The 8584-nt window shown below is 47.2% G+C and overlaps 1 protein-coding gene across 2 annotated transcripts in view; it reads right to left on the bottom strand.

The window, feature by feature from the left end:
• Positions 1 to 5678: 5678 nt before the first annotated feature.
• The window catches only part of Exoc4 (exocyst complex component 4), a 782658-nt gene continuing 779752 nt past the window's right edge, over positions 5679 to 8584 (bottom strand). For both annotated transcript variants that reach the window (XM_078040565.1, XM_078040566.1), the window contains exon 18: positions 5679 to 7093. In XM_078040565.1, the coding sequence (XP_077896691.1) occupies positions 6856 to 7093 (238 nt within the window). In that variant the 3' untranslated portion in view covers positions 5679 to 6855. The remainder of the gene's footprint in view (positions 7094 to 8584) is intronic.

Raw genomic sequence — 8584 nt, 5'->3', positions numbered from 1 at the left:
AGGGGGGAAGCCTGGCCCCTGAAGGGCACTGAGGCTCCTGAGTTAATGAGATGCGCATATAAAAACCCTGGCAGGCCCGGGAGAGGCAAAACGGGGCTCTAACAGATAGAAAGGAAGACCCAGGAGCCAGACATAGGGGGCAGTCATCTTGTGTGGGGCACCACAAGAGGCAGGGCTGAAACAATCACGTAACAAAATCAGAATGTCTGATTCTGGTTCTGTCCTAGATCCCTGGGGCATCCAAACACAGCAGGCAGAGCTGTCTGGGACCCTCCTGCCATAACCCAGGCTTGGGCAGGGTGGCTGTCCTCTGAAGCCACCTGCAAAGAGCAAGTTGTCTCAGAATTGGGTTAAAAGGTCCTCGAAGAAATGGGCAAACAATGATCTTATTACTGGTCACGTATGTTTATTACACGGCAGGCAGGGAACACTTCGCCTATTGAGAGAGCAGTGCTGTAGGGTGGAAGCTATTATTATCATCCCGTGTCACAGATGAGGAAACTGAGAAGTTGTGCATTTAATAACTTGTATAATATCAAGGCACCTGTAAAATGGGGTCGAGTTCAGTGCACACGACCCCCAAATCCCGCACCCTGGCATCCTGCCTGCTCAGAGCTGAAGGCTTCAGGAGGGTCTCTGCCCTTCCCCTCCTTGTCCCCCACAACAGGTCATAGAACCTTGGCAGGCATTTCTGGCCTTCCCCTAAAGCAGGTCTTGAGACCCCTAGGTGAAGTACCTCTCTCCACCTGAGGAAGGCACTCCTTTATCTCTGAAGATGAAGGTGTGCGACACGAAGCCCACAGAAGGCCCTGCCTGTTTCCCGGCCAGCTCATGCCCAGCGTCCTCTCATTTCCATGATCTACTCTTACCAAGTCTACAAAACACTGCTGAATTGCTTCGGTGGACCTTCTGGGACTCGGCCCTGCAGCTTCGGCGGCTTGTTTCCAGGGTTCCTGTAGATGCACCGCCACAGGGTGGGCTCAGGCAGCCGAGGCCAAGGAGGGTGGAGAGGGGCAGCTTCACATTTGGTCCAGGATGGCTCCTTCGAGGGGCCACAGGAGAGGACAGAGGAAACAGGGAGTCAGCTTTCAGAGAACATCAGCTGCAGCTCAGGGAGACACACAAGTTTGGCTCAGAACAGAGAACACAGAGAGGGACTCTGAGCTTGAACTCTGGTACTGGGCAGAACATGGCCGCTTACTGGATGTGGGGCGAGGTCCTTAACATGAGCCTTGGTTTCCTCGGATCTCCATCACAGGCTCATGGTGGGGAGGAAATGAAATGATGTGATAGATTTAGCACAGCATCTGACACTCAATTGTTCAAGAACTGGTGCTTAAAATAATATAATGGCAATTATAAAATAAAACCAATAACCAAACCTGGCTGCTAATGGTTTCCTGATCTCTCACAGTAAATAAATCCTGGGAAAGAGAACTCAGCCTGGCTTTTCTGTTCGGAGTCAGGTTTCTCCTAGAGTGTTGCTAAGTCAGCAGGAATCTCAGGCCACATTTCTAAATGGGATCATGTGTAATGGGAACTCCACTCACCTGAAAGCACCTTGACTTGTTATTTTTTTCAGTTGTGTGTACACACATGAGCTGTATATTCATTTAAAAAAAGCAGGGATTGGCTTTTACAGGTCATTACATTCTTGGGATCCCAGGAGCTCCTGCTGCAGGTGTGTGAATGTCCTGGCGATATTTTTAATCACAGACGCATCTTTGGCTCAGGTATGTTACAGCTCCCCATCCCCACCCGGCACGTCCTGTGCATTCCATCACAGTCTCGCCTGCCTCGCTCCCTTAGCAGAAAGTCTTTTCTGGTGTTTGCATCTTAGTTCACTTTTAAAGAAACTTCCAGCTCAGCTCCAATGGCTTTTGCGTCTCATTGCACTCTTGATAATTAGCTCTATCTCATTACACTCCAGCCCAGTTGGAATAGGATTAGCTGGTTCAGGTGTAAACCTGTGGCGTGCATCTTACTACATCTCTTCAAAATCCCAGGCAGGCCTTCTGCCGCAGCCAAATTAGGACAACTGCTTCCAGCTGTGTACAGTTCATTACCACTTCTATTTCAGGAAAAAAAAAAAAACCGCTGTATTTCACATCTGGTCATATGCTTATTAATTATGTACTTCTTATAACAACTGTGCCTAATTAGGACAGAGTTGAGACCTTTGCCGAGCCTAGTGATTCTTTATGTTTTCTTGTTCTCCGTACCTCATTACCCTCCCTCCAAATTATGCCCAATTTGTTTTACATCCCTGCCACATTAAGGCGATTGCTCTCAGGTGTGCATATTTCAACACTTTGCTTTTCAAGCAAGATTCTGTTGACCAGGACTCTCCTTGTGTTTATATCCTACTAGGACAGTCACCTTTTGGGGTCTTTTGATCACATTTACCCTAAATGGAGTAAATCTAGCTTGGGCTTGCTAGCCCTGGGGGTGGACTCTGTTCTCCTTCATTATTTCCTGGGAAATTTCTGTGTCCTGATCCTGGGGAGGCAGCAGTAGTTATGCCTCAGTGCAAGAATCTTGGATGCAGTGGCCTTGGTCCATTCATAGAGCCTATGAGGTGGAGATCCATTTGCTTTACCAAGGAATGGTAAAGGGTGAAATGCCAGGCTGTGCTAGCCTGCAAGGGCACATGAATAGTGACAGTCCCAAGCTTATAGAAAAGCAGAGCTCAGAAGAGAGCAGCAGGAGGTTAGGCTGAACATTTCAGTCAATCCTATGAAATATCTTGCTAAATGAAAGGGCAGTCTTTGAGAATATGAATTCTGTAAGAGGTGGCTTGAAGAAGCAGATGGAAGTATATAAGCTCCATGTCACAAGGCCTGTCTCATTGGCTTGCGACTGCATGAATCCCACACCACCTGAGCTGTAACAGGCAATTATATCTTCCTGACTTACTGAATGAATGCATCAGTGCTAAGAAATCTGTGCATATGACTTGACAGCAGGAGTCATTAGGGTTTGGTTGCCAATTCAGTTTGACTGTTGTTTTTCCTCCCAAACTGTTTGAAGCACGAGATTGTGACTGTGAGGTGCTGAAAACATTTAGTAAGAAGGCAGTCCTGGAGAGGGGCTGGGGCTTCTGTCAATTGGGTCACTCTGCTGAATGCAGTGACTCAGGATGAGGGTCCCACCACTCATTCTGTGAATGCCTGTCTCAAGAGCATGGGCTGTAGGAGCTCAGGCCTGGCCCTCGCCCTTAATCTGAGCTGATTTGGATCCACTCAGAAACAAACTTGTCTTTCAGGGCTTGGAAGCAGGAATTGTCTGCTTCAGGCAAGGGCAACTTGAGGAAGGTACACTTGTCCAATCAGCAGGGACATTAGCGTGAAGGGGAGAAAGTTCTAATTGGGAAATAAGATTTAAGATTTTGATGTAGCTGTAAAAATACTGCACAAGGATCAAAGCCCTGGAAGTATCTGTGTTCATAGGCCAGGTATTTTCAAGGAGTGCTCATGGGGTAAAGGGCACAATAGCACCAAAGCGTAATTTTGTTTATAAATTAAAAGGGGGTACTGACAGGTGATAATAAGACGGCTAAAAGTAACAAGAAAAAAAACCCCACAAAACCCTGCAGCAGCAACTACTACCTGCAGTTCCGAGAACACAATTTGCCAGTTAAGAACTGCATCTAATCTGTTAAATTGGTTTTTCTTTTTTTAAAGAAATTTATTCTAAAGGTAGCTAAGTTGAGAGAGAAGCTTCTAGTAGTTTCTGATCCCTTGGGTATGATAGAAAGGAAAGTATTATTTAGGTCACAGGTTTGTTGTGGGGACAAAATGAAAAACTTGTGAAGCACTGTAGAGTAGACAATAGTGACCAGAGAAGTTAGTTTTCTCAAACTACTGTTGTATCACCACCAGGCTGGGTGATACAACCAAAGCCTTCCTTCTTTCATGGTTATGTCTATGGCCATCTCAGGACCCTGCCTAGTCACGGGAGCCTTCTCCATGATCTGTGACTAGTGCTATAGACAGTGTTCCCCTTGTAGTAATCCCTTTATATCTGCAAGAGGTTGGTTCTAGGGCCCCTCTCTCTGGATGCCCAAATCTGAAGACATTCCAGTAAGTTGGTATGGAGTGGCTTTATTATCCTATAACCTACAAACATCCTCCCATAAACTTTAAACCATCTCCAGATTACTTGTATACCTAATGTGATGTGAATAACATGTAAACAGTGGTACGGTTTTGTTTAGGGAATAATGACGGGACAAGAAGTCTGTCCTGTTTGTACACATGTGTTTTTTTTCCCCCTGAGTATTTTCAGTCCACAGTTGTCTGAATCCCTAGATTTGGAACCTGAGCACTGTTTGGGCCAGCTGTATATTGTTCTACTTGTCCCTTCTGTGTAGGGAGAAAGTGGAGCTGGGTGTGGTGGTGACTGCCTGCAGTCCCAGCACTTGGGAGGTTGGGGGGGGTGGGGGGGGGAGAACACTCAAATCCAGGAGTTTGAGACCAGCCTGGGTGACACAGTGACACCTTTTCTCAATACATGCAGACATACATAAAAAGAAAAAGGAAAAAGAAAACCAGGAATGAGAATATGGTTTATTTTTGGTGCCCCTTTGGTGAGGACTATTTTGTTGATCTTTTTAGCTGCAACTGCACATCTAGAGGGTGGCCTTCCTGGGAGAATGTGACTCTTGTGGTTACATGTCAGTGTGTGTATATGTTGAGGCTTGTCCTTGGTGGACTCTGGCTCTCTGGAGCACTTTTCAGTCATAGCTGTGAACAGTGCAAAACCTGTCTCACAAATACCTCCGAAGCGGGGCCATAACATGATTAAACCTTCACTGTCCCTAGTGATGGCAGATTTAAGACACTCCTGCCATCTCCAGCTGTATCCATTCAACCAGCCCCTGAATGCATCACTGGGGATTCTTAACCTTTTGAAGAATAAAGACTGATGTTCCAACCTTCAAGAAATTTGTGTCTGGAATGTCTTGCACAAAGATCACCGAACTCCCTTTTCTGTTCAGAATTGACACGTTTCAATTGCATCATTATTGTAAGCACAGTAAGGGTTCCACTTCCCTAAATGCTGCCCTGAAGCAGCTCTGTGGCCGTTTTTCTGCTGGCTCTCAGTGTTTTTGGCATTCTACTCAATCGACCCAAACGTCTGTCTCTCCCCACATCCAGGGAGGCTCTCCTAGGCGCTCCCCAGTCCTCCCCTGGCTCTTCTGGCAACACTCAGGTTCTCCCCCTAGAGAGGACAGGAAAGAGAAGAGAAGGCATAGAGGGAGGCCACTACAAACAAAAGTGGCCCACTCCACTGGCCTCCTCCTTCCTGGGGACACCAATGCCAATGACCTTGTGGAGGACCCTGTTTTCCCACAGCTTTCTCCTACACAGATTCAACTTGTTTCCAGCCAGGCCTCTGAACTACAGAGCTCTGTCACATTCCTTCCCTGAGAAGCCTGTGGAAGGCCACCATGCAGTCTGCATCTGGGTCCCTGCAGAGCTGCTGCACTGGCAGGCCTTGTTTCTGGCTTAGTCTTGAGCAGAGGTTGGTGGGATCTGAGTGAGTGCAGCTCCTACACTCTGCCATAATAAGGATGTCCTCTTTATATATGTGCCCAGGGCCCGGTGGCTTGACACATACCTGGCCTTCAGGGAATGTTTGCTGAGTGAACAATATAAGAAAAGCAACACACAACATTTAAGCTTCTCAAACCATCTTTTAATTTTCTGTTTATTCCATCAAGACCAAAGTTGTTACAAACAGGCATAAAGCTCCCCACGCCAGGGCACAAGGTGAGAGACCCTGCACATTCAAGTCCTTCTGGCTCTTATGTGTTCAATATGCACCCAGTCAGTGACTGTGGCCTCTGGTGACACACGAGGCATGGGCAGGCAGAAGATTTGGGAGCCTGGGGACAATGGTAAGGTCTGGTCCAGTGGGCCAGGAACACAGGGAGTGCCCACCCATGCCACAGAACAGCAATTAGAAACAGGCTCAGGTGGCTGCACAGAGGAGAAAGGTCACAGCTGTCTCATGGTCCTGGCACTCAGCTGAGCAGACCTGGGCTGCTTTCTGAGGTGAGAAAGACTGAGGTGCTGGCAGGAGGACAAGTGAGGACCTCAGGATCACTATCCCCCAAATTTTGAGTGAGAAGGAACATTCTCTAACCCTTATTTTCTCTTGGAAATTAGAGGAGAAAACCAGGCAGAGGGTTGAATTGCCTTTCATTCTTCCAGATTTGTCACTAATTTTATGGTTTTTTTTTAATAAAATAAAAGAAAAAGGCAACAAACCAACCAATACCCCGTGTACAAGCTACAGCATACAAGTTTGCTCAGCCATGTGGATAAAGGGCATTTGTTTCTAACCCTGGAGAGTTCCTGTTTGGGTGGGGGAAATTTGTTGGAAGTCACAGCCAGCTGAGAAGCCACTTATTTAATTTTGGCAACAGAGTCAGAAAGCAGTGAGCATACACTTATTTCATCAGGCTCTAAAGGGGATAAAAATCTTTTTGTTCATGTCGGAGAACCCCATTAAGTGGTTGTAGAAAGGGACTAAAACTTAGGTGGCAGTCTACTTCCCAAGGTGGAAGTTTACATGCTGGTAATCAGACATTACTGAGTGTCACAAATTCATTCTTTTGTTTTTCAGCTTGTAACAGCTTGATGTGCCCTCCCCCTGTCCCTCCCCAGCCCCTGCAGAACAGAATGCGTTAAAATCCCTGTTACCTGGCGACATGGGTACTGCAAACTTCCTTTGGAGTTCCTGTGGAAAACCAAGACTAAAGAAAAAGCCCTCAGCCCGGCTTCTGCTAGCTCTCAGTGAGGACAAACTAAGCTGAAGGGGGCGCGGGTCTGGCGGAGGGAAGGGCCCCTACACCGTGGTTATTTTCTTGTCCTTGGTGGCCTGCTTGATGGCCGCCTGCTCGCAGATGATCTCCTTGAGCCGCTGCAGCCGCGTGTTCTGGGTGCTCTGGTCCCCGACGCCGGTCTGACTGCGGTGCAGCAGGGTGAGGGCGTGGATGTACTCGAGCTCCGTGTACTTGACGCCCTGGTCCACCACCAGGTTCAGGAGCTCGTCGGCCGTGTTGTAGAGCATCTCGTAGTACTGCCTGCGGGACAGGACGGGGTGGTGACATGAGACTGGAATGTGGGGGGTGTTAATGCTTATTATTCCGCAGCAGTGACTCGTCCCTGGCAGGCAGGTTTGGTCCCATTCAACCCCCCTTCGTTCACTTGCTCATTCATTCATTTCTGGACGCTCTAGGAACTACTTGTTTTTTCCTCCATACAGGGGTCTAATAGTAGTATCTACCTTTTAGGGTTATTGGAAGAATTAAATTAATGCATAGAATGGTGATACTTGATGAAGAGGAGCTCTTATTAGGAATGAAACAATGATGTGTCAATAGCTAGAAGTAATAGCCATGAGCAAGAAAGGGCCCCTTTCCTTAAGTAGCTCAGAGGAAAGGTAAAGAGAAGAGAAATAATGACATTGCTGTTGACTGAGTTCCTTCCTGTCCAACCCTTGATGCACCCAGGAAGCTGTAACTCCCATTTCTCAGAAAAGGAAACGGAGTCCAAGAGAAGTTAGCGGACTCGCTCAATATCACTAAGACAGTGAGTTCCTGCACCAGGATATGAACCCAGGATGCCGACTCCAAACCCATTAGTATTTCTTCACAGACACAGAAAACTCAAAAGAAGAATGTTCATGTGCCATGAGTGAGGTGTACACAGACTGAATTGACAGCAGAGGAAGGAAAAGTCACACTGTTGAGAGGAGGGTGTGGGACCAGGGGGACAACTCACAGGCCTAGGCTTTGGTCAGACACGGCTTCTGGGAGGAAATTCCAGATGGAGGAGAGAGCAGGAGCAAGGGGTCATTGGCTGGATGTTGGAGAAAGAGCAACCCTGCATTCAAGTGCCACACATCTTCTCCACCCCAAAGAGAGGGTGAAGGCGGGAGTGTGAGAAGGTGAAGAGAGTCGCCATTCCTAAAATGGACATTACCACCACTATACCCCAATGCATCTGGGGGACTCTAAGCATGGTCACTCCAAACTACCCAGGAGGAGCCATTTGGCACAGGCTCCGAGCCACCTCTGCCACCATAGCTTCTTAGCAAAGGACCTGAGAGCCTTCCCAGGTCTGGATCTCCTTCTCTCTTCCTGACACAAAGGGCTGGAGCTTTGCCAGGGTCATAGGGACAGACCAGGGAGCAGGCCCAAGGTAACTCCTGCCGGTAAAGGGGTCTCACAAATCTTATCAGGGTCACTGGCTTGGAAATCCTGTATTGTTGGAATAAGGACCTATGATTTGTTTCTTTTTCATCAAGAACATTTTGAAAAAATAATCTAGGTATATGTCTATATCCTAAGGAAAGATTAGGCCATCCTGGCTAGAGAATATATTCAAGGAGCTTTATAATTTCAAAAATTACACAATGGGATTGTAATCAAGAAGAGTTCTGGTGTCTTTTCATATGATGTTTTTTTCCTGCTTTCCTTACTCTACTTTTCTAACTAATGTACTATTTAAAAATGACAGCCTATAATCCCAGCAGTTTAGGAGGCTGAGGCTGGAGGATCTTGAGTTCAAAG

Source organism: Ictidomys tridecemlineatus, chromosome 2 (genome assembly GCF_052094955.1).
Source record: "Ictidomys tridecemlineatus isolate mIctTri1 chromosome 2, mIctTri1.hap1, whole genome shotgun sequence".
Taxonomy (NCBI): Eukaryota; Metazoa; Chordata; class Mammalia; order Rodentia; family Sciuridae; genus Ictidomys; species Ictidomys tridecemlineatus.
The sequence above is the reverse complement of the archived record's forward strand: the minus strand, read 5'-3'. Positions and strand labels throughout refer to the sequence as shown.